This window comes from Stigmatopora nigra, chromosome 19 (genome assembly GCF_051989575.1).
Source record: "Stigmatopora nigra isolate UIUO_SnigA chromosome 19, RoL_Snig_1.1, whole genome shotgun sequence".
Classification (NCBI taxonomy): Eukaryota; Metazoa; Chordata; class Actinopteri; order Syngnathiformes; family Syngnathidae; genus Stigmatopora; species Stigmatopora nigra.
In genome coordinates, this window is record NC_135526.1 from 5944185 (window position 1) to 5969022 (window position 24838).

Sequence of the window (24838 nt, forward strand, 5' to 3'; positions counted from 1 at the left end):
TAGAAAATTTAAATAGTTTAATTTAATCAAATGTTCCATTTGTTCATTCCATTCCAAAATAGTGTCAGAAGAGCTTTCAACTAGAAATGCAAGTATTAATTGATTATTTGCCAGAAGGAATTTTACCTTTTGCGTTTTTTTTGCACTGTCAATTTCAAATATAGCACGTTATTCACTTTTAGATGGCAGCCAATGGGTTAGGAGTTGATTAAAATAATGATTATTTACAACGTTACTTCAAACAGGTTTTGTAGAGTTCAAAGTTTGCAATTCGAGCTTGAAACGTAAGCCAACTTGACATTTATATTCTTAGCCATTCCAATGTCAAGAGCAGTTTAACTGCAAAAATGGACTTCCACTACCCACAAGCAATCTGAGATCTTTCTTCTCCTTATGTGACCTTCCCTCGCCAAGTATCTTTCCCCCAACCTCCAAGGTCACTTGTTTTACAGGCACGAGCGCCTTGTGTTGATGGATGCATCTTAAATTGGAGGCAATTCAAAGTATTGAAACCCCTGAAGAGATACGGCTTCACATGAATGCCCCTCCGTTAGATTTCTCATGCATTAGGACTTTCATAGTGTGAACCCCAAATCAGTTTCTCCACTTCCTCGCCACTCTGGCACAGTCGAGTGGGTCGCCTATCGTGCCACTCTTTGGTGTCTCTTCGCACCGCCAGGTCCCAACGCTGTCTGGAGCCATTGGGTTTCCATTACCGCAAATCCATTCTACTCATTTAAAATTGATGGTTGTGGACCTTCGCGTGACCTCCTGAGATAAGGGGGGGCCCCCAATATTTTCCCTTTTTAAAACACCTCAAGGATTAGACTCAAAGCCCCCCCACACACACACTCTGCTTATCAGTGGTAATATTTGAGTAGATGAAAAATCGGCTCTTTATTCATTTCCGCTATAATTTACTCGTGGGTAACTTTTATTAGTTGGTGATTGGATTACAGTCGCCATTTTTAGTGCAGTCTATTCCACATTCCATATTCTACATTTTAAAATACGGGTGATTTATTTATCTATTTTTAAATTACATTTTAATAGTTCTTAATACCTTCCTTTTTACTTGACTTTATACTTTATACTTTTTACTTGAATGATGAGTGATGAGTATGTTAATACTTTAGTCCTTTTTTTCTGTTTATGTTTCATATGTACTGTTAACGGATGCACTTTTTTATATGTATCGTATCTTGTGCTGACTGGGCCCATCTGTCAATGTTTTAAAGTCAATATGGCCCCCGGGCCCAAAAGTTTGCCCACCCCTGGTCTATTCCAACTCTATCAACAAGTCTCATCAAAACAGAAACACTGCCGTGCTCCTTTCATTATATTCGCTTTGCGAAGAATGTTTCAGGACATTTGGACTAATGGTTTTTAATGAAGCGCAGCTTATGAGCGCCATCATTTGCGTAACAGCGAGTGTACACTGTCCGACAGATGGGACTGTAAACAAGCTGGGGCATGGAAAAATGTAAGCAATAAGAAGCAGCTTGATGCGTAAAGTTTAACTGTCACTCGCGGAGCTTTAGTGTGTTGACATGTTTTGCCGGGTGGTTTTATCTGGCGCCGTCGAGGCGAGCAGGCTTGTTTGAAGTGGCTGTTGGTCGAGGGAGGCTACAAAGAGAGGTTCTCTGCCTTATCGGCAAGACAGACCCTGCCGTTCTAATCGTCATGTCCCAGAGACGGCCAGGGGTAAAAATGGGCGCGTGGATGGCTGAGCAGCGTCCAGGGAGTGGGTCGGATGCAAGAAGGGAGAGGTTGCAACGGAGAATTTGGGGATAAGCTATCTTTATACCTCTTAGGTTACATCGAGTGACAGCCGTATTACAGCTTGGGTTCACAACACAACTGAAATCCTTTTGTTGAGGCTACAGTGGTGCCCAACACATATTTTTTGCACCCGGGTTGGAGTCACCGGATTTTGAGGATATGCCAGTACCTATGAGTGTAGCATTCAACTGGGAGTCGAACCCGATTTATTTGCGGGTATTGCCGTCCACGGCATCAAACGTTTGGACCGGTGATGGCTTACTAAACCCAAGAATGTACACACGGCTTGTTTCCTTTGGAGCAAGACGTGTGACGCTCTCGCTCAGTAATGAAATGACATTATGATAATGTGTGGAAGCCAGCAGAATACAGGTAGGGTTGTTAACCCAGAGCTGATTGTGCGACACTGTGTTCCATTCTCCACACTTGATTTACCGCCGTGGCTGGTTTAAGGGAAAGACAATTGGATCGGTGCTATTGATAATTAGTTTTTAATGTGCCACACTCATCATGTCCAATTTCATGCCCCTTAGGCAGCTGATCGCAGATTTAATCAACACATTATTGCTTGCTATACTTAAACTCAGGATTGGGCGGGGGGTCACGTGTTGATTGTGTTTGGGGTGTAGAGATGCCGTTTGATTTTTGCAAGTAGACTAAATGTCATTTCTTCTTGAGCTTGGTGTGTGATAAAATTAGATTAAAAAATAACATAAGGATATGTTGCACTTTTTAGCCTTGTTTTCCAAGAGGGCGTTCCTGTCTTGTACACATAAGTCATTTTTATTGAGAGAGTTCCCTAAGCATGTGGTGTATATTTCCGCTTCTCTGACTCCATTCCTGTTGTTAGGAAAGATGCAATAATGTGAATGTTCACTTTGGATTTACAAGCAAGTCTTTTATGAGGCTTTTTTTATTTATTTCCGCTTACATTCAAAGGTCAACGACCGCCCGTCACTCTAATAAGCTTTTTAATGATGAACCAATTGCTTTTTCAATGGTGAAACAGCATGAAAGCGGCTCCTTCCCTCTTGTATTTAGTTTTATTTATGTTAGCAGCATGTGCTTCTGTGCAAATGACTTTAAATCCCTGAATGCTAACCTCCCCTTTGTTTTTCTTCTTTCCTCTCCTTTCTCCCCCCCATCCTACCAATGCAGGACCTGCACAGATTCCAGGTAGGCTCACTCTTTATTACTGTATAAAATATGGATGTATTTATTGAGTCTTTTCTTTCTGAATATAGCATGGGTTTTATTATGTAGAGTGTTATGTTGAAAAGGTATTTTTAACTTTGCCCTGTAATGCTACCAATGAAGTCCAATGCCCTTGTTTGTCCATAACCTGTTAAAACACCATTCACATAAAGCCCGCTTTATGCATTTCAGCTCCAATATGGCAAATGACTGATGAAAATAAATGAAAATATGTATTTCCTCAGGCAGTAAATCAAGTCATGCGGCCCCGCTAGGTCGGCTCCCCCCCTCCCCTCTCCGCCGAGTTTTTTAATCTAATTAGCTGCGTCGGTGACAGTTATTTATATGTGCATGAATTAGGCCTGAAAAGCTAGCGATCTTCTACGTGACCTAACGACCGTGCTTTCCACCCCCCTTTGGGCTGATTGGACGCCAACCAACCCCCCCGCAGGGCCTTTTCTCGGTCACCCGAATGCCTTCAGGTATTCTAAGACAACGACATTGTGAACTAAAGCTCGATTCCGACTATTTTAGGACATTAGACATGTATTTTCACATGAGTCAGTGTTTAAATTTATCCTACCAACTGGAATAACTAAATGAGCATCAACACTGGAAGTGAACAAGTCATTTCCTCTATTTTTACCGTTCACTTTTAATAGATTTTTTTTTAGTTTACATATTTAAAAAATGACTGCCAGGTGGCCAAGCCATATATTCCACCAGAAATCTGAAAACAACAACAAGTAGACTACCAAGAAAGATTATTCATACATTTCATGCAGCCAGGTGGCATCCAAATGAAAAAAAGCACTGCCATCCACCATGTGTCTATATACATATATATATATATATATATCATTTTAAAAATTTTTGGCTTGTTAAAACAACACAGCAAGACATTTACTCAGCACTCCCCGAGTTTTTCCTGTCACTGCAGACAACTGCAGCCTTGTTTGATGTGTATGATGATCAATACAAGGCAGGACGGCAGGTGGAGAGGGGATTATCCATGTGTGCACAGAGTACCTCTATAAACACATGCACGCTCGGACACCCATTCGGGGATCCATCAATCATGTGTGCAAACACTGCTGCTTGTACCGCCATCTTTGGGAGCTTTTTTCAAAAAGACTCCTTTTCTTTATCATTCCAGCAATTGAAGTATTTTTTGGTGGGAAGATAAGTTGCACCCGAGTATAGGTTTCACCAGCCAAAGAATACACAACAAACTGGGAAATGTGGTATATGAGTCGCACTGGAGCTTAAGTAGCTTTTTTGGGGATCGTATTTTTTTAAATCAAAAACAAAGAGCAATTATATGTTAAAATAGCAATAGTGAGATGCAAAACAATAGGCCTACCATCCAGTAAAAAGTGACCACTTGAGCCTTAATGTCTGGCAATGGCAGTTAATCAACAAAGATCTCAGTTTTTTTAGTTTCCATCTCTTATCCTCGAATTTCACAAATGTACCTTCCAAAGAACTGTTGAAATTCTATGCTTATTCGCCACACTTTTTACCGATTAACAAAGCATAGCCAGGCTGCCCGAGTAAGCCAAGAGAGCGTTTACAGGAAAACAAAAGCGCACACCTGGGTGGTGTTACGATATTGTATTTTTGCACTCTGCGTGTACAAGTTTGAAAGGATTCTCCGCTGCTAATCGATGGAGGTGTGTGAACCAGGCAGATTCACTAACACGCTATGACTAAAGCCACTTCCCAAAGCTCGACTCAAGCTCCCCCCTCACCACCTCATCCTCCAAAAAAAAAAAAAAAATGGAAGCTGCAGCTCTACGGAATCACTTTTCCTCGCATTGACAGCTTGTCCAATACGGTTACACGAACGGCAAAGCCCCCTTTTTTTCTTTTTTTGACCGTTATTCCCCAGCAGGCCTGTGGCGCTCCTCCCAATTTGACCAAAAATACACTTGCCGCATTTTCCCGGGGGTGCCGTCTCCCGCAGGACCGCTGACAGCATCTAGGGGCAAAATGATGTTGACCGTTAATTAGCGGCAAACCCTGCTGCGTCCACATACCACCTCCGCCTTGTCACCGTTGTTTATTTGTCCCGTTGCGAGCGTCTCGATGTGCTTAAAAACAGGCGGTAGCAGATGCCCCGCAGCAGCTCGCCTCCGCCTGTAACCTTCAGTTGGACGCCTTGAAAAGCATTTTGTAGTTTATTAGCGTATTATCATAAGCAGATGCCCGCCCCCGCCGCCCACCTCCTATGAAAGTGACATCCAGGCCGGAATATTAAAGGCGGCCTGGCTCGTTAACGGAGCACCGCCGGGGACGGTGATTTGAATCTTGTTTGTTAAGCTGTCTATTTTTATCTGTCAGCATGACAGGTTGCAGCTTCTCCCCTTCTGTTCTCTTCCTTGCCGTCTTGGAAATGGGAGGGATTTGTTTTTGCTGTTTCCAGGGTTGCGTTCTGCTTTTTTTTAGTTGGTTGGCACTGTAGATAAACTGGTAATTTGCACAAGACCTTAGAGGAAGACTCCTTTGAACGAAAAATCAGCACCAACATCAAACTCAGGTTCAAATACTGTTTTCTACATGATAAGATCCATTCATTTATTTTGCTTATGACTTGCTGGAGTCTCCGGGGTGCTGGAGTTCATCCCAGTTTACTTCTGGGAGGAGAAGGTGGACTACAAAGATTGTCCACATTTCTTAGAACTATGATAACAGAGAAAATGCTTGAATACTAATGGAGATTTGGAATGATAAAGGTGAAACTATTTTCCCTAATTCCTGGAAATAATCAAATTCTATTTGTGATGGAACAGTCAAGATCATTTTAACGGTGGGCGGGCGAGCACCTTTTCTTGGCCGTGCTCGATTCCTGTCACATGCCCGACGCACGTGTTGACGCCGCACGCCTCCAAGCCGGTGGGCCTGGTGTTTTAAACGTGTCAAAGAAGGCGTCATCGAAGCGGGTTGTTGGTTCCCAGATAAACAAAAGTACGGTGACTGCGGCGGAAAAATGATGGTGGGGGGGGGGGGGGTCGTTGGAGGACACTGCAGCATCTCGTCCTCGTCCCTCTTATCATATCCCAGCGCCACGGGGCGTCTCTCCTTGAGGCGCGTCTTCACTTTGCGGGGCCTGATGAATAAAGCAATACACGTTTTAGTGGAATATGAAGAGTCTGTAGTGCCGGTCGGTGTTTCCGTCACACTTGTAGGAAGACTGGACGTATCTTTCAGGTGGAAACTTTACACGTTTTTTACAAGGGAAATTGACAGAAGGCTGTGATTGATTGTGAGGAATTCATTCATATTTTTTTCTGGGGTAAAATTAAATTGGATCTATTGGGAGTTTTAGTGTAGAGAAAGGGTATCAAAGTCATTTTTGTCGTGGAAATAGCTTGTCGTTTTTATCCGGAGGCTGCCATAATTAATTGACCCGTCTATTGAGAGCGTTTTTGGTAGTCGATAGGTCATTTATAGATGTTAAAAAATTCTCTTTATTGGTCCTACTAATGGCAAATATTCTCTATTTTTTATTTTTTTGTAAATGTATTATATTTCTAATATATCTTGATAGTAATAGATTAAATTCCTTTATTATCTTTGCATCATTATTTTCATTTAAAAAAGCAAAGACCCTAAATACATTTTAAAAAATGTATTTTATTTATATTTATATATAAAAAAGCGCGGAAGAGAAAGTATTATGTGGTATACATTTGTAAAATGCTTTGTTAGAGTGGAAAAATATAACATACACAAACACATAATCAGTAATTAGATGGGAAAAGCACATGGTAAATGGGCGTTGGCAAACAAAGAGATTGTGAAAAGTCTCGTATCGGCAGGCAATTAAAGGCACTTGTGGCTCTAATTAGTGGAAAAATGTTCTCGGCCAAGTAGAAAAATGGAATACCTTCCAAAAGGAAAGAACCTAAGCACATAGTTGTTTTTCAAGAACGTAACGATAGATCTAGCTGGGACGACTTTGGCCATTATGCTGGTGTACAATAGCCTCCCTCAGCAAATCCTTCTTCATTGATTTATGTCCGACTTCCTCTCATAATTCAACATAGCGACACTGTAGAAAGTCAGAAGTGGATTCCGTCGACACTCTGAATATGAGATTATTTAAAAGCTCCAAGGTGTGGCTTAGTCATTGAGTAGAGTTTAATTATTTAGATGCAAGACCTGTTTGATAAAAATACACTGAAAAATGCACCATCCCAACCAACTTGGAAAATGGCATACATTTCGCAATCTATAATTTTAACGTGCAATAAATTGTGCTTTGCAAAAATCGGTCATTTAAAAAATGTATACCTGTTCATGATTTTTGTTTGAATAATCCCCCCAAAAAATACTGTATCTTGTAGTACTCCTACTTGCATGTGCACACCATCTTATTATCATGTCATACCGATTCAATTGAAAAGATGACTTTAGGAAATATTTGCCAAATAACAGGGCACCACCTTGTGTTGAGCAAGTGCATATTTTTAAATGTGATTACCACAAAATGAATAGTTAAGGCCCCCAATACTGTCATAACTGCCTGAGGTTGTTTGTCTCGATGATGAGAATCCATGAATAACCTTCATAATTAAGTGAGCTACCAAACTTGTCTATAGTCCACTTTAAAAAGAGAAGTATTGAAAAGACCAGAAAAATGCTTACTCCAAAATACCCTTTATAAGTTACTTATTACTTTTTTATTAGCCTGTGCATTTCTTATCTTATTCCTCCACTTACTTCACTCCTTAAAGGACACTGACTATATGTCTAATCAATTTTGACTGAGAGAGCAAGCAAATATATACTCAAGTCTTCTTAGTTATAATGCATTGCTTTCAATGGGAGGCAATGAATTAAATATACTAAATGAAAGACGTGCAGGCCATACTTGCGTACCGAATATTTTAATGGCCTACAGCAGTGGTCTACCAGCCACCTGGCGCTGGTCCATCAGAGAAATAAATATTAATGTTTTCAATCTCGCCCTCCTAGTTGAAATGACAAAAGTTGTAATGATAATAATAAATAAATGCTGTTATGCTTGGGAGTTGTTGTCCATTGACCATGGGGCTGCCTCCCATCCACTTCAAATGGTTTGGGGGGTCTACACTTGAAAAAAAAAACAATTGGTGGGACAAACATTATTATTTTTTTTGCCTCATTAGCTGCTTTTTGAATGCTGATGTCATTTTAGCGGCTATATACTAAAATCCAATGGACGTCTACTATTGATAAACTGATTAAAATTCACAGCAGATATTATTGATGATTGTATATGTATAATTGTCATCTTTTACATCTTCAGTAGGGCGACCAAATAGTTGGGAACTTAATCTTGAAATATTGCATGGCATTGGCGTCTAATTTTTTTTTTAGTACTCTTCAATACTGATGATGTCATTTAAGCACCATAACAATAGCGATACTAAAGTCAGTAACGGCAAAAAAACTAAATCCCATCTCCATAAACATACCTCAAGAAATTGTAAGTGTGGCTCTTTACTACCTGTATACTACCTGAGCCATAATTGTAACTGTTGCGGTTATTAATATTTATGAGATAACGTGTCACCTTAGCCTTGTTTATTTTATTTTTTCTAGAAAAAAACGATCACGCCCTGACTGAAGCTGCAAGTAGAAACTGCATGCCCTTATAAGAGTTCATCCCATGTTCCTTCCCACTGACATTTGAGTGTTTTTGTGGAGAAAAGGCCAGTAGATATTTGACCCGTGGCGCTGAAGAGGGTCAAAGACGTCAGCCGCTGGCCACCCGTGTCAAAAAGTCACAGCGTGCCAAAACAAAATGAAAGTTGTCAGGCGAGGCGGCAGGCGGCGACGCTTTGCCCGCGGCTCCGACTTAATAAGATTTTGCCACGCCGTGTTCCATAACAGCTGTATGGCGGTCGTCTCCCGCGCGCATATTCAATTAGGCCACCCAGATGGTCGCCATGACAGCGAGGAAGATACTCGTTAGGAAATTAACGCTGCCACATTAGTGGCCTCAGACTGTTTTTTTGGCATGTCATCATCTCGCCGTTTTGACAAGCGGACGCCGCGTTTTCTTTGTGTTTTAAACGTGAAAGGCTCAGTGAAAATAAGATGATAATCCTTATGTCAGTTGCTTTTTATTTCCACTTTACATTTCTATTCATTTTGCCAGCGGGCTGTTGGGAGATCGCCAATGGGAGAGCAACTCTACTTTGCCAATTTTCAAAATAAAATGCAGGATGCTTCAAGTGTTTTACATATATTTAGCATTTCCTAAGTTGAAGGTCTCGTGTATCCTGAGATAAATTTTGTTGTAAGTTGAATTGCAACTGTTTGTTGACGTTCATAAGTTGAATTGCAACTGTTTTTTGACGTTCATAAGTTGAATCGCAACTGTTTTTTGACGTTCATAAGTTCAATTGCAACAGTTTTCGAATTGTCTTCAGTTACAGATTATCCCTGCATTTTTTTACGTAACCTAGCGACAGCAAAAACGTTGGAGGGCTGCCGAAAAATTAACAGGCGACGGCCAGGTCCCCTGCAAATTGGGTTTCTCTATGAGCCCACTGACAGTTGTACGCTACATACAAATTAAATGAAGAGAAAAAAACCCAAAAGCCCACCCCACTGGTCTTCATTGAGAGGCTCTTTGAAGAGCATGGCCGCTACAAGGTTCTTGACCTTTTCCCCGAGCTGTCAGTCAACACAAGCGCCCAGACCGAAGGCATGTTTTCCCTATTCTTCTTGTTTTTTCAGTTTTTTTTTCATGTGGGTGTTGCAAGTTCCCATCAAACACTGCAGATCTTACTTCACATGTACTTTGTTTGGGGTGACCTGGAATCCAGGTGGATTCTCATGTTCATCCATCTATTTATTAGTTTGACCAATTACTCGAGAGTACTCACCGAGGTGCTCGATAATGAGCTCATCAAAAATTCTGTCTTTGCAAAAATAAGTAGAGTTTAGACCATGCTTGTGCAAAATAATTGGGAATAGTCCAAAAACCCTTATTAACTTTAATGGGACAGGACTTCTGACATTATTAGTCAGGGATATCTGATGAGTATGTAGATTTTTTTAAAAATATATATTTTAGTGGCAGTGTTGTTTGATATAAGTTGAATTTAAGGAGGTCAAGTGACTGTTTGGGAACTAAATTAAATTAAGAGTGACTTATAGTCCGGAAAATACAGTATTCATGCATTTGATTTCCATTTGTTTTTAATTCCAGAATAAGTTGATCAATATCCGGTTAGTAAATATCTAAGTTGGTCAAAAAATGAATTTGTTTGGCAAAAATCAGGGATTTTTTTAAAGGCAAACTCAGTTTTTACTCACATGTGACTCTTTCGTGACTTCATTTTTTTGGAAGATTGAAAAAAAGCCGGTAAAAATCTAACTGGTTCAAAGATCAGTCGTTTTTTATTCCTCAAAGCTTGGATCCCGTTTCTCTGGTGGCTTAATTCCACGAGCAATTTTTGGCCTCTGAGATGAAAGGCACAGCTTTCATGCAAAAAGAGCCCAATGTAATTATCTACAATGAATACTACTGGGATGCTTGACTATAGAGTTGGGAATTTAAAGATTCCACTATCAGATGAATCGACTCTTATACTGTTTGTGGCAAATTATCAAAGTGGAGAAGTTTGGATAATTTATTTGAAGCAGAAACCAAGCAAGGCAAAATATATAGTTTGTTTCAATCTGCATGACTTTGAAACAAACTAATATGACTTTTAACCTCAAATTTGGATATTTTAATTCCAGTTACAGCAACAAATTGAACTTGCCAAACGCGTCCAATCCATTTATAAATATATGCTTCTATTTATAACTTATTTTATTTGAGGAAACAGTTTCAATAAAAAGAGGTAAGTGCAATAAGAAGGCAATATATTAGAGTATAAATATATTTAAATTATAAAGAATAATTTAAATTATTTTTATTTTTTATTATTATTAAGCTAAAATAGGGCAAAATATACCATTTTATCTGGGATACATTCTATTTACTTTATCAAATTAAAGGAAAAAACTATTAATTAAAATTGTGACCTCACATCCAAATAATTAAAAATGTAGCCTACATAACTATATATTATATAGACTAGGTATATATACTATAATATATTGCCCACTTATACCAATGGCAGATCTGTATTAGGTATATATTTTTTTTGTGACCAAGAATAATCACTTGGCCACCATATAAAAAGGATGAAATGAATGTGGTTGACTTAACATCTTCCCTGAAACACAAACACTGCATGCACTTGAGGAACAGTGTGTTCCTAACACATCAAGCGACAACACCAGGATGAACAGAAGGTCTTCATACCACCGCAGCGTATAATGAGCGCCGACCAAACAATACACTGTAATGTTTAATGAGGGAGGATTTTTTTCCCATGGTTACATTGCAAGCTTGTTTACGTTAGCATCTCCCATTCATTCATTTTTAATAAGGTATCATCAATCTGTTATCTTCTTTTTCATCGTCCGTTTGTTGTTTGATCTGCATTTGGTTTGACCAACTGTTGGTCAGCAAATACTTGCGTGTAGTGTAGAAATGGCGCAGTTTGTCATTGTTAGAAATGCTTTTAGTTGACAAGACAGCCCTTATCGCTGTAAATTTTAATTTAGGAATATTGTATGTTACGAATCGACTTGGTGGTGAAATATAATGGATTTAAAAACTTTCGGTTCTAGAGGTATTCAATTTATCTCACAAAAAAAGATCATGGTGTCTGGTTATTTTTGTTAAATGACAACAAGCCTCAATTTTGCTTTGACATGCCTTCATTCGCACTTAAAAAAAATAAGTTAGAATTATACCGGAATGGCATAGCTTACTTTGAGTGGTTTCACAGCGGGTGTAATCGTGAAAAGAGCTGCTGAAAACGATCCCTGAGGTCCTGACGGTGGTTGGTGGGGAGGGTTAGAGGTTTTTTTTACTCTTTTGCGAGATGATATTGTTAATTCTGACCGTAAAAGTGGTAGTAATCTTAGTTTTCCTAGCCTACAGAACTGGCAACCAGGACAAAAACAAAAGACTGATCCCATAATTGACTGCATGGTGGACTGTGGGGCATCCTTTGAATTCAAACAATAGCAGAAATGGGCTAATTTTTGGGTGGGGTTGGGAAAATAGTGGCTTTCCCATCAAAATACACTTTTTTTTATGTCTGTTCAATTTCTAGAGCCATTTAATGAATAATTCAAGTGCAATTCTTATTGTTTTCCCATTAGAATATCTCCCTGGAAGAGTTAAAAAAGAGTCATAATATGTTCACAAAAGAGTTAGAAAAAAAAGTCATTTGTCCACGAAAGAGTTAAAATGGTGCCTAATATTTGAAAGTACCTGCAAAATATGCATTCAGTTTGCAGATACAATCCATTGCAGCAAGTAATTCTCTTCTGACAAAAAAAAAGGATTTTAGTTGATAAGGGGTGGTTAGTCTTTCTATCATATCGTTCTGGCATGACCAATCAGCTCCAATTTGAAGTTGTATTTCCCTTCCAGATGTAATTAATTGGAACTAAAAGCTGAATCGTGTCTCCCATTCATCTTGTGATGTTAAACACTAATATTTTCAGTCTCCAGTGAAAAGAAAAGAATTGGCCTCGGCGTCCCACGACATTTGGTTGGGGAAAGGACCGCAGCTCCCCTCTGGCAATCCAGTGAATTATGCAAACCTCAAATGACTCCGCAAAAAATTAATACCCACTTCATGAATCTATTTTCTTTTGGGCCTGTGATGCCTGAAATTGAACTGCGCAAACGGTGTTCAGCCATTCTCCCACAATGTCTGTAATTCACGCCGCATAACCGCCGTTTTTAATGACCCGGACAGATTGTGTGGAAGGCTGTCATCATGAATGAGACCAAAATTAAACGACTCTTACAGGGAACAAGGTGATCCCGCTTTAAAATTTAGTCGAGACATTTTTGGGGTTTTTTGCAGGTCACCCATTGTAAGTTTATTCTCCGATAAGTACGGCAACATTGCGTGCACATCCGTGGGTATCCTGTGTTTTTTTAATTCATGCAGGATTGAAGTCAGATATGTTTATAGTTGTCAGACTGCTGGTGAATGACTTAATGTTACTTCAAGTCTTGAAAATCCAGCTAAAGAGTATAGTCTTTGGAAATAAGATTTTAGTCAACATCTTTACTCATTGGATTTTTTTTTAAATACATTTCATTCTTTCTTGACCCACACTATGAAACTTTGGTTGTTGATAGAACCCAGAATAGAAAATTAACACTTTTCCAAAAAATGGTTGCATAAGTCAATATGCCCCTATGCAAAATTACCATATTAAGCATTTTGCATGACATTCATGACTTTGAAGGACCTTAGCAAGGCATTGAATAACCACATTACTGAAATTTTATAACAGCTATCTTCAAAAATGTTGCATTGAGAGCCACACCCCACATATCAATTCAAAATTCCCCACCGGTGCTCAATTGGGTTCGAATTAGAGGATACATGTTGTTCTTAAGAAATGCTTCTGTTGTCATGGAGTGACATGCAGCATCTTCTCTTTTTAAAATACAACATTTTTTTACCCTTTACAGTCAACTATCACCTGTGTAATGAGTATTTGGGGTATTTTGCCTTTCCCAAATATATTTTTAGCAGTGTTTTTATTTGTGGCCGATCATTGTTACAAATTGTGCTAATTAATTTCATGTAAAATTTGTTTGGCTTATGGTTTGTACTGTGTTTTTTGTCCAGTGGTGAGTCAGAACCTGGTGACAGATAACGTGTCAGTGGTGGAGGGCGAGATGGCCATCATCAGTTGTCGGGTGAAGGACAACGACGACTCTGTCATCCAGCTACTCAACCCCAACAGACAGACCATTTACTTCAGAGATGTGAGACGTAAGTGACACTTTGACTTCCGTGAATTTATGTTTTTTTTTTTTTTCTGCACTTTTGTTTGTCTATTTTTTGTTTTGGCAAGGCAGACCGCTGACAAACATTTATGAACTTTTCTCATCTAAAGCTGTCACCGCAGTGGCCAATTTGGATTTTTAATTACACTGCAAAAATACAATTTGCTGACAGAGTTCAGCGTGAAACAAAACAAACTTCAGGCATCTGATTAGACCCTTGTTGTGTTTGCTTCCCCATTAGCTATTCTGATTAGAAGCCACCGTTTGCTCTGGTAAACGATATGGACAGGGAACTTTTAGGAAGTTACAATTGCGCTAATGAGGCTCGTCATGCTGGGCTAGACGTCAGCCGATAATCAGTTTGAAGGTAATCTTAAAAAAAAAAAAGTCAAGGTATCAGACGTTAACTCAGTCATTCATTCAAATGAAGTCATTCAGTTTTGACATTGATTTTTGTCCTTCAATGGTAATGAGTTAAGATGTTGATTTTATTTTTTAGAGTCTAGTGAATTGCTATTTTTAATCATATATTCAGTTTATTAAAATTGTATTATATTTTTTCTGAAAATATTTCAAATAATTCCAGAAGAAATGTACCTGAATATTGAATTATATCATTTTTTTAATGAACCTATGATTAACAATCACATTTCGGTTCACATTTGTAAACCAAATGTTAATATCATGCCCAATATCAACCTTTTTTTTTTTTTTGCAGAACGAAGTACTTATTGTAATGTGCACTCAAGGTAGTCCAAGAGCAGCCGTTGAATTGTAATACTTTTAATTAACATGCTCTCATGTTACTTTCCCTTCCAACAAGCTACATTAAGTTTGACCCACATGTCTACAGCAGATTAATTTGCGAGTGAGGTTAATGCGATCCACCAAACAAGTTTTCAGCTGCAACTTTGGCCATTTAAAAAAAAAAAAAAAAAATAGGCTCATATCCCTAAACATTTAACGACCTGTTCTGTTTATTCTTATCCCGGCCAATTACACTGTCACGGCTCTTATTAGCACTGATCAGCTCAGTGCGCAGGGCTTGCTCGCTTTTGCCTAGCTTCCTTTTAATTGATTCTTTTTTTTTTTCACCCGGCATTCACAGGTGTCTTACTAAATAATTGCAAAACAGGACTGCCACTAGGTATATAATTTATTTGTGTAGCACCTAAAACATTTTATGCATCCTAATATCTAGACATGGCAGCTGGTATTCTCCGATAGTGTCAATACCATTTTTTTTTTACTGTATACTCACTTGAATGTCCTGTAATTTCCGTCATTATGTCAGCCAATACTTAACTAACCTGTGACTGTGTTAGTTATCCTATCCATTTCAAGTAGAAAAGGTGGAAGTCAGATGGATTGGACTTTTACTATTGAGAAACTCATTTCAAACCATGCAAAAAAAAAAATGATTGGAAGCCTATCATTATCTTGGAAAGGCCCACAAATCTTGATCTGGAAGCCATTTTGTGTAGGCTGACCACCACAGCATAATATTTCTTCATATTTCCCTAATAGATGACATTATTTTAGCACCTTATCTGCACCGATATTAGTATCGGTGTCAATTTAAACACTACTAATAAGATAAGGCCACTGGCAGTTACTTTAAAATTCAAGAAGTGGTCCTTTCTCTAGCGTATGAAGAGGCAAGAAGCACCTCAAAAAGAGCGAAAACAACATTTAACGGTCGACAGGAGTAGCTGCTCAGGGCTTGACGGTAAGAAGGTAATTAGAGGGAGCGGCCGCGCCCGCACTCGCCCTCTCTTGACAGCCCGTAATAAAACTCTGATGCGCTCCTCTCAAAAAGTAGTGGCAGCCACTAATCACAATTGATTGCGGCCACTTAGACGCCTCTCGGCCCATAGCCCGAGCGAACGCTCTCCCGCCTGAAATGCGGCGTGACGGGACGCGGGAGGAGAATACAAGTTTGATGGCGGCCCCTCGACAGAAAGAGGCGAATCGATCCAAATGAAGTGCTATATTTTTTGAATGACTTCTTTTCCCCTCCCATTTTGTGTTTCCAACGTTACTGTCAGCCGCATTTCAGGCCGCGGGACGATAACTGACCTATTTTTGGAAAGCGGCGCCATGGCTCCTCCACCTTTTTGCTGTGATTAAGTGTGTTTGCGGGAAATGAGAGCACTCCGTCATCCGCTTAGATGAGCAATCAATTTCCTATTTACAATAGTGCTGACGTGCATTGTGGCGTGCAATCGCAGGGCAGGAAATTGCCTTATTTTTTCTTTCCGAAAAATGGAATATTCACGACTTGCTTGCCAAATGCTAGAAAGCCTAACTTTACAAAGTAGTAGTTTAGTGGTAAATTGACTTCAATCTCTATCACCATTGATGGATTACAGTGTTGGATGCATTGGGAGCTGATGGTGCTGATGATTGGTAGGCGGCTGGCGAGAAGTCTCTATCGCTGATGATCGGATAGAGCTTTGGAAGACAGATAGATTGCTTGACACCAGTCATCATTTATTCTCTTTTAAGTCGGCTACACTTTCATATGACATCAATTGTAATATGCTGGCGCCATTGTTTGATATTGATCCAAAAGCGCCATTGAGCGAACCCCTGTTTGCAGAAATTGTGCTGCTATAATTGGTTAGATAGATGGTTTATTTTAACTTGGTTTACCATCTTCTATCTGTTTTTTTTTAAATAAATATCCATTCACACCAGTTTTTTTTTTTTACGAAAGCCATTGAATTCTGCATTTATTTTGTATGAATTTGGACGCTTGGCTCCCATCAAAATAGTCAATGGGGTGTCTGTGGTGTCCCTCTTAATAAAAGCCAAGGATGAGGAGGGCGAAAAATAGCATGGGGGACTAAAGGTCGCCCTATTTTTTTTTCTTTTGCTGCCAAATCCACCAAAGGAGTGATGCGTGATGCACTGTGTACTGACACATCCGTAATAGAAATGTCCGCCGCGTTGCCTGGCGTTCACCTTCCATGTCACGCCGCGTTGTCCCCTCAAAAGCCCGCTGCGACGCCATCGCCGTGTCCTTGGATACCGTTGACTTGTCCTCCCAATCCTTACCCTTTCTGACTGAGTATGTCACTGCTGTCCAGATGAGAGCGCTTTTATATATCGGACCTCAATGCTTCATTTAGAAGTGCGGATTAGCCTGAAAGCCGGCTGCGTGAGGGTTTTACAAAAACCAACTAAAATGAGTTTTATTTGTGGGGCGCGCTGGGCTGAAAATCGCCGTAACCTTGAATCTTTTGTTTAGGAACCACTCTATGGCGGTAAAGACTGTGTGTGCAAGGCAGTCCTGACTTTGTGTGGATTTGGCAACATGTTTAATTGAATTAAAGCATTCAGATTAGAAACTAATGAATGCTAACAAGCCGTTTGAATGAGGGGCGCTTGTCAAGGCTGCGGCGCAGTCGCCATGTGAAATGAAAAGTCATTATGTTGACATCCGCTTGCGTAAACGTCGTTATTAACCCTTGGGGTGGCACTCATTTAACTCATTGGATGCCATTGTGTCCAATTCTTGGAAAGAAGAGTTAGTAATCAGAGAAAGTCGTCCGTCTTTGAATAAATTGTTTGTCTTGCTTTGTCAGTGTTAGGCGAAAAGTTCAATGCTATGACGTTTGTGCAAAGAAAGTATTCATTTTAGAGGAATAAATTGCTGCAGTGTTATGTCAGTTTTGATTCATTGGGGTGTAGTATTATTTTATAGTTTATTTTTTGATGGAAAATTACAATCATCTGTGATTTGTAAACCACATTAAAAGCATTTTTTTACACCAAAAGACATACAGTTTTTTAACAGAAATGATAAAATGAGTGGTATATAGGTATTTGTGTAAATATTTTAATGCAGATTTGTTATTCTAGGACCAAATTTTGAAGCATATACAAAATGCTTATCTTGGCTTCTATATCGCTATTGACAATTCCAGGCTTTTAATCATATGGCAATGTTAATTGTATTCCCTTGAATTCCAAGTTAACTCTGCTAACTTCTTTTAATCTACCACTTTCTTTTAAATGTTGTGGTCTCAACTCTCTCTTTCCAAACCCCCCATTAAGAATGCATACGGCGTTCTCATTTAATGATGCACCAAATCAATTGCAGTAATTAATATTCCAACATCCCCTTGTTTACCTCCAGCCTTTTTCCTTAAGGCGGATAAAGTTGAATAGCAATAGCTCTTTTATCTCATGTGGGAATTATGAGGGGTGTATTATTACTTCTATCCAGGAAACTTTTACCATTTTCCTCGGAATTTGTGTCTTTCTATATTGATTTGAGAATTCTGTTGACTCCAAGTTAATCACTCCAGGAATAATCAATAGCCGTTTTGGAAACAATCCAGTATCTTAGATCACTTGATTTTGTTTTTGTAAGTGACCACAGTTGGTGTTTATATTATTTTTGGCAGTTCCTCATACTTAGTGTTATATATATTAAAGATGATCTTTCTGCTAAACTCCAACATGAATATTCCTGTTTAAATTTGATGACTTATTTGTTCTGCCCACTCACTTCTTGCACATTCTCTGCATTAATCCATATTAAGCAGTGTTAAATGCCAGGAATTAAAAAAAAAAAGCCACAAATAGAGACTAAAAGTATCAAAACAAAAGTTGAAACTCTGCACATCTCCATTAGTCATCACCCTAAAAGAAGTTATTATCTTTGGGTCAGTTAAGGATATCATATTATTTGAATTTATATTAAATTTCAACCAAAAAAGGGGGAATACGAGTTATTTTACAGAGCTGGCGGCACGGCCGAGTCTACTTAAGTCATTAAGTGAAAAGCATGCGACACCAGCATATTAAAGTGATGACTGTAGTAGAGCTTATCTGTGTAATTAAGTCAAAGTGAGAGATCCTATTACCAAAAAAAAAAGAAATACTGGCTAATCTTCCAGTGTAAAGGATTATTGAACAGTTATTGAACTCAAAAGGATTCTGGTTGAATTGTACACATTATTCAGTTGGACCCAGTTGAGTATGTTAATACTTTAGTCCTTTTTCTTCTGTATATGTTTCATATGTACTGTTAACGGATGCACTTTTTTATATGTATCGTATCTTGTGCTGACCCGGCCCATCTGCGGTCTCTGTTTTCTTCCTCAGCGCTGAAAGACGCTCGCTTCCAGCTGGTCAACTTTTCCGACAGCGAACTACGAGTGTCGCTTTACAACGTCTCCCTGTCAGACGAGGGCCGCTACGTTTGCCAGCTGTACACCGACCCGCCACAGGAGGCCTACGCCGACATCACCGTGCTGGGTAGGACCGCCCACGCCGCGTTCTCCCTTGCATTCTCTCTAATTGACAGCTCCATTTGGCGCCATTTGCCACATCTGGGAAGGTTTTTTTTGCATTCACAAGGTGCAAAAATCTCCAATCCAAAGTGGATTGAGATAAAAAAGCTCCATATTCCATTTTATTTCAATCTTTATTCAAGCATGTGATAATCTTTTCCCGGTAGACAAATCTTACTGATGACAAAAGATAGTTCCTAAGTTTGAGTGTGTTGTCTTATTTCATTTATTTTTGTGCTGTGATGTATGTAGTACCTCCCGGTAACCCCATCATCGAGGCCCGCGACGAGGTGCTGAGCGAAGGAAACGAAACGGAGATGACTTGTACCGCCATGAGCAGTAAACCCGCCGCCGCCATTCGATGGCTGAAGGGTGATAAAGAGCTCCCAGGTTGGTGTCTCTTATAGTTCTGCTACTAGTGTGAAAATACCTCAGTATTTAACCACGTTACATGTTGCCTTGGTAAAAATCAAGGTTAAAAATAAATATTAGAATACGTGTTTGAGAGTCGAGAGCTTTGCTCTGACATTTTTACCCGTTCTCTCTTCAATCCTCGTTTGCAAAGTGAATAAATACAGCGTGACCCCATCTGTACTCGCTGTTGTGAGGACTGCAATGTCTTTGACAACAATCGGCCGGTAATTGGCCAAATTACCACTCCTCACTTGAATAGAATACTAGTTGTACTTAGCAGGCATGCACTCTGCTACCATATTGTTCTTCCCGGCTGGCGTGGGCCTGAAGGCGTTTTTTTACAAGCCGGAACATAACAAAGCAAAGTCTAATGAATGATTTTGTTGCTTTGTTTTCTGTCAAATGCAAGTTCATTGAACTGAATCAACTTAATAGATGTTAGTCAAAATTCATGCCTTGCATTCGAGCAATTAAAAAAAACGACATAATATAGTAAGGCTTGTTTTCTTAATAAAACAACATAGTATAGTAAGGCTTTTTTGTAATACATAACATATTTGTAAAACAATACCATTTGAACTAGGGATGTCCCGACGGCTACTTTTTTGCATGCCAGTCGAGCCCAAGTCACCTGATTTTGGTGGATCCGCCCATAACGAGTCCAGATACAAAACCTTAGAAATGGAGGTTGGGCCTTGTAGTCTTATTTCCCTCAATTTGAAAAAAAAGTTATTGTACTTCTCCATCAAACTGGGCAACCAATGAGCTATTAAAACAACAACAAAATCTAAACACCCAATTTTACCCAATTCCAAGCCTCTGAAAATGATCAGACCTGGGACATATCAAATATTATCTATCCTATCTAGCCCCGTCTAAAAGAAATTCCTCAAGCTTTATACAAATGCATAAATTCAACCTCCACAGAACGCGAATGGATCAATCCAAGTGTAAAGTTTTTTCTACGTTACGAGGCAGAGGACAAAGATGGCTACGGCGATTTAACAGCTCATCGACAAAAATCCAAGCGTCTCTCTGGATATGCGTCATTATCTCCCCTCACCTTTCCTATTCCTCTTATCCGACTTGTTTAGCGATTTATTAACATGTGCTCGCCTGTGATATCAGCGTCTCTCCTAAGCTGACATTGCACCAGCACCAGATCAAACAACACAGACCATTATTTTTTTTCTTCTGTTCTCGCTGAAAGAGTCACAAAAAAAAGAAGTGGTATCTCGTCAAGTGACGGGGACAAGGGCGGCCATTATTTTTGAGTCTACGATGACCTAAAGCTAGCTTTTCTTCGTTGCTTCTAACGCAGCATGAAAGAACATTTGGTTGGGAAAAAAAGTATATTTTATTCAAGCCTTTTATACATTCACAAGACTGTCTTAATGGTTCAAAGTGAACGTTGGAAAGGGGTGCAAAATCTTAGAGCTTACTTACAAAATAGGACTGTAGAGTTTTAGGTTTAGTTTTAGTCGCCTCTTTCAGTGCTGAACTTCTGTGAGACGATGGTGGTGATGAATGAACACCTCATTTGTAACATTTTATTCACTTCTCTTCAAAAGAGTCATAGTCAGCTACTCCAAATTAAAAATCTGAATTTTATGGATACTATCTCTATAATCCAATCCCTTATTGTTGCTAAATCTCTTCCTCTTTGATCACAAGTCTCTTATACAACCGTATTTTGCTAAAAAAAAAAAAAGTTTAATTAAACAGAAAATGCAATATCCTTTGGTAAGTTAAAGGCAACATTTTAAAGTATCATGGTGACGCACTGTTTCATTGGAAAAGTTCATCAGAGGGATAGTCAGAAAGAATGCACTGCATTTCAAGGCCAAACCATTTGTCTTCCCTTTCATTGCCGACCAAACAATCCATTTAGAACAGATTTGCTCCTACAAAGTACACAGTGAATGGAAAATATCTGTATCTTTCCTTTCATGAGAGTATACTGCCTACAATCCATTCCATATTTGACATTCCTAATATTAAAAGAGTACTCAAAAAGACCCCTAGAAGCCTTCCCTTGCCGAACAACTTTTCAAATTCTGGACACAATAATGAAAAAGCAAAATAACAAAGTTACCAGGGTGAACAGGGCTACTTCAATCAACTATTTGCAACTTAGGGCGCCATGATTTATGAAGAAAGCACTATGCCTTCTTTTCTGAGCTACTTTCAAAGACGTTCTGAGTTTCCGGCAGTCACCTTCAGGTCTCCGTGTCAGGTGGTTACACGTCTGCGAATCCTCCAGACGCGGCATATTCATTATAAACTCTCCCTTTACACCCGGCACATCACACGGGTTTGCTTTCCTGGCATCCGCAGAGGCAGCTGTCACCTCCTTGACGGCGCTTGAGCCGCGGGAGGGAAGGTGTGAGGGTGTACTCTTCACCAAAAAATCCACTGTTGGCTGCAGCTGTTCGTATTAAGATCTGGCAGCAGCAAAGTCTTTGCTTCTGACGTTTTAAACGACTACTACTATTGCGCCAAATCTAAAAACTCATTTCCCTGCAGGAAAGCCCAAAGTGGAGCTGACTTACGACAGGATGTACACGGTCACCAGCCGCCTCACGTTTACCGTCAACAAGGAGGACGATGGTGTCCCCGTGCTTTGCATTGTGGACCACCCGGCGGTCAAAGACTTTCAAGCGCAGAAATACTTGGAAGTGCAGTGTAAGTTGTTTTCTATCTATTCACAGGAATGGCCGTTAATAGACAATTCAGCTATTTTCTCCAACTTTATCCGAGGTCAGGTCGCGGATGTTTTCGATGTCACACGAATTAAGCTTTAGATCCCTCAGCTTGCGACCATTGTTGATTAAAAAGGACAAATTGAAGAAAGTGTGCTGACAGAAATTTCAGAGATTGTCTCACCAGGACATTTTAACCTGAAGCACATAGTTGAAAAATACTTGTTGATTTTATCAGCCTTATGAACTTCCAAAATGTCAAATGTACTTAGATATTAAACAGTGCTTAGATATTAAACAATACTTAGATATTAAACAATACTTACATATTAAACAGTACTTAGATATTAAACAATAATTAGATATTAAACAATACTTAGATATTAAACAGTACTTAGATATTAAACAGTACTTAGATATTAAACCGTACTTAGATTTTAAACTATATTTTAAATATTAAACTATCTCTCTTAGATATTAAACTGTATCTCATAGATATAATTTTGAGAGCTGGTTTCAACAGTACACTCTCTGTCACCATTTGACCGGCGACCAAACGTCCAAGCACCCCAAAATTTTCCTTACTGGTAGCCAGACCAGGTGATTTGAATTTGAATGGGCTGCCACGTGAACAAACAGTGTGTTTTGCGCAGTGTGTAGTACCCAAAGCTAAGAAATCTCATTGTCCGGGGACGGCGTCAAGCCCGTAATGGCTCTTCGTTCGTGGAAGCGAATCAGAGCCGTTTGGCTCGGCTGCCTTCTTGTTTTCTCCCTTAAGGTCAGCCGGCCGTGCCAAGATGGATAGCGGCCGTCTCCAGCGCCTGTGCACAATAAGGCAAATAATTCAGTTGGCATAATGATAACAGCCCCCTTGCATACAACAAGCACTATTTCACCCCCTCCCCTCCAAGTGCGTTGCTCTGCAGTGCATATTTCTCCATCAAGAGCAGACAGCAAATGCGGCCATAACTGCCTTCGGCTATTGAAGTAAACCCAAGGACGGCGGCGGGGAAAAAAAACAAGGTCACGTGGCCGTCCTCGTAGTGGAAACGGATCCCGGGCGGCCAGTCTGTTGTCTCGGCTTGGCTTTGGCTTTCCGCCCTGTCGACCGTCCATCACTGCGACTGACAGGATGTGATTTAGACAGATGGACGGCCAGACAACGTTGTTTGTTGCCAACAAGGTCGGAACGCCGGCGTTGGACTGAACGGCTCACCTCTGGGAAGCCGTTCTCGCCTCGTCGTTGTTGGGAGTATTACCTTAAAAATTATTATTTGACGTTTTCACTGATTTTGTCAATGTCTTCAATCAATATTACGCTCAAAACCAGTTCTGTTCAGGTCAAACACTGGATTTATATCATGGGTTTCTTCAGTTCTGGTGAGACCTTTTCTTTGTATAGCTTGTAAGAATCTCTCTACTGTGTCATTGTCAAGCAACACAAAGGTTTTTGATTTTATTTTTTGTAGTTCTTATTCAGAGGCAATTCTGTTCTGAACATTTGTTTGTGTTGTACTTGGCCCCCGACGAAGGATGGATCCAATAGAATGGAACAGGAGAATAAAAGCTTGGCATAGAAAGGGCGCATTTATTTGGATTGACAGAAACGTACGCATTCAACAGTACACTTGAAATTCTATCAAACCGAACCGCATCATGCGAAACAAGCTGAAAAATACGGCTGCGTTTTGGATAATGCGTAGCGATTCCCCCTTGTGAAATGATTACAGGGAGACGTTTAAAAGAAGATAATTTTTCCGTGATATGGGCCCACTTTTTCTCATTTTTCTCTTCTGCTCTATCTTTCTTTTTTCCTTTCAGACAAGCCCGAGGTTAAGATCATGGTCGAGTTTCCTCAGGGTCTCACAAGAGAAGGCGAGAACCTGGAATTGACGTGTCACGCCAAAGGCAAACCTCAGTAAGACGCACACATACAAATGAACACATGCATATTAAATATCACTTCCCTGACCAGAATATCAATAAATGAGCTAAAATCGAGCAGTGTGGAAATACAACGTTTCCCATTTGATTTAGGGGATTTTTTTAGCCTGACTTGAACTCTTTGAGGGCCAATGACAATCGATAGACATTCAATCTTGTAGATAGTCTTTCACTACCAGACATGTGATCAATTTAATCTGGGAGGGGTGCCCAATGGTCCTGGAACCGCCAAATACCTCCTAGGCAACTCCCATTGGACATCCCAGCAACAATCACGTGGCATTATTTTCACAATACTCCAGCTGGGAGAGAGAGCAGTAAGACCCAAGGCATAAGCTTAGACATTTATCCATTTATTATCATCCACTTATCCTGCCCACAAAGGTCCAGAACACCAAAGCATTTCCCAGTCTACCCATGAGATTCAGTGAGGAATGGTTTTATCTAGAGGAGTCCCAGTTTGAGTCCTGGTCACCGAGGGTTGGCCAATACCACCATTAATGCATTAAAAAACATACATCTGTGCTTCTTTTGACATTACCATTGTCCATCGTTCTTATTTTATTTTTAAAAAATATACAAGACAATCTATTGCAATCAGATTTGCATCTTCT

At 39.7% G+C, this 24838-nt stretch overlaps 2 protein-coding genes across 9 annotated transcripts in view; one reads left to right on the plus strand and one right to left on the minus strand.

The window, feature by feature from the left end:
• The window catches only part of cadm1a (cell adhesion molecule 1a), a 174454-nt gene that overhangs the window by 129164 nt on the left and 20452 nt on the right, over positions 1-24838 (plus strand). For all 8 annotated transcript variants that reach the window (XM_077740240.1, XM_077740236.1, XM_077740239.1 and 5 more), the window contains 6 exons: positions 2941-2958; positions 13698-13844; positions 18977-19129; positions 19417-19554; positions 22105-22263; positions 24102-24198. In XM_077740240.1, the coding sequence (XP_077596366.1) occupies positions 13748-13844; positions 18977-19129; positions 19417-19554; positions 22105-22263; positions 24102-24198 (644 nt within the window). In that variant the 5' untranslated portion in view covers positions 2941-2958; positions 13698-13747. The remainder of the gene's footprint in view (positions 1-2940; positions 2959-13697; positions 13845-18976; positions 19130-19416; positions 19555-22104; positions 22264-24101; positions 24199-24838) is intronic.
• Positions 1-24838, minus strand: part of plekhb1 (pleckstrin homology domain containing B1) — a 186173-nt gene that overhangs the window by 120872 nt on the left and 40463 nt on the right. The window lies entirely within an intron of this gene.